The 1,768-nt window shown below is 32.9% G+C and overlaps 1 protein-coding gene across 1 annotated transcript in view; it reads right to left on the bottom strand.

Moving 5' to 3' along the window:
* The window catches only part of LOC106526716 (sterol regulatory element-binding protein cleavage-activating protein), a gene marked incomplete at its 3' end in the record, with an annotated part of 35,709 nt that overhangs the window by 1,378 nt on the left and 32,563 nt on the right, over window positions 1-1,768 (bottom strand). Inside the window, 1 exon segment of the mRNA XM_014021392.1 lies at window positions 1,107-1,205. Coding sequence (XP_013876846.1) covers window positions 1,107-1,205 — 99 coding nt within the window.

Raw genomic sequence — 1,768 nt, 5'->3', positions numbered from 1 at the left:
CTTTTTGTTTCATTCTTGTTGGTTCTGTTTGACTAAAACATTGTTTGATCCTAGGACTGCCACAAACGATTATTTTTATAATCGATTAATCACTGATTATTTTTTTCCATTAGTCAACTAATCAGATCATACGTTAATTTAATATAAAACATAGAGCTTATCTTGCAAGAATGCAGCTGCAATTATATAACCATGGTTAGATTTTAGCTATATGCTAACTAAAAATAATTGCTGTGGAAGACAAGTTCTACTCTGCAGATATTACACAGGTTTCTCTTTCATTTTCTTAAAATGATCCCACACTTTGAGTTCTGTTGTCAGGTAGCCATGATACCAGAGCCTGTCTGTATAATGTCTTGTGACGTCCACGGCCTACCCCAGTTACCACTACTGTGCATGTGTGTCAAAGACAGAAAGGCAGATGTGGCAGTGGAAGCTGTCAAAGCAGTTTGGAGAGAAAAACAAAGAACAAAAAAAGAGGAAATGATTAATTGATTATGAAATTAGTCATTGATTATTTTAATAATCGATTAGTCGTCAATTAATCGTTGCAGCCTTAAAACAAATCACTCATTTAATAACTTTTATGTTGATCTTTATTATTAAAGTTTTTAGTTTTAAACGAATCTGAAAACCTGATAAACAAATAATATTTTCACTATTTCCTGACATCTAATAGGATTATCGATCATTAAATCGGATTCTTGAAAGTTAATTGATTCTTTGTCATTATTTGTTTAAAACAGTGGGCTTATAGAGCTCTTGTGGAGAATAACAAAGCTGAACATTTTCCAAAGGTTTTAGTAAAAAAAAAAAGGTCATGAGGGAGAAAAGTAATTTGAAACTATGTGCTCAGGTTATGAGGGGCTGTGCCCCCCAGCTGACCTGCTCTATGTCTTGTATTTGACCTCGACAAAGGAAGCTGCATGTTGACCATCGTTTTAATTTTATCAACTTTAAACTGCATACATTTAAGTTATATACTAATGACTTGCATCTAAGAAGATTTACTTCATTGTACACATTTGGAACCAATAATAATTATATTTATGTTAAATTTGGCACGTTTGACCACAGTTTATACAACCACCACCAACAGGCCTCACCTCCATGCGGCGGATATCTATAGACAACACTGTTGTAAAGAAAAACATCTGCAGGAAGAAATCAGAGACCAGGCCCACAACAGCAAAAAGACAGAACTCCTGTAAAACACAAAAAACTGATTAACTCACTTCTTTCTTTTCGCTGCTTTATTCCTTTAAACATAACTCATTTGTAGCATAGAAATAAAAATAAGGATTTCCACTAGGGATGCACCGATACCAGATTTTTGAAAACCGAGTACGAGTACAAGTACTTACATTAAAGTACTTGCCGATACCAAGTACCGATACAAGTACTAATAAATATCCTTAAAAAACCTTATAATTAACTTAAACTGTTTATTTTCATTAGGCACTTCAAACATAAATAAAACAAAGTACATTACTGTTGGTTTAAAACCATTTTACTGTCATATAACCATACTATGACAGCATGTAGAAAAAATAAATAAATAAACCTAATACACCTAAAAGAGACTTCCAGTTGATTTATTTTTTATTCCATCTTCATCGTAGATGTAAAAATTTTAATGATCGGCTCAAGTTATCTAAAATGTGTTACAGGGCCCTCACTGAATATTAGAGCATTGTACCATCAACTACAGTGGTTTGCAAAAGTATTCATACCCCTTGAACTTTTCCATATTTTGTCACATTACAAC

The sequence above is a fragment of the Austrofundulus limnaeus genome, unplaced genomic scaffold (genome assembly GCF_001266775.1).
Source record: "Austrofundulus limnaeus strain Quisiro unplaced genomic scaffold, Austrofundulus_limnaeus-1.0 Scaffold290, whole genome shotgun sequence".
NCBI lineage: Eukaryota > Metazoa > Chordata > Actinopteri > Cyprinodontiformes > Rivulidae > Austrofundulus > Austrofundulus limnaeus.
Note: the sequence above shows the minus strand (reverse complement) of the source record. Positions and strands in the feature narration are given on the sequence as shown.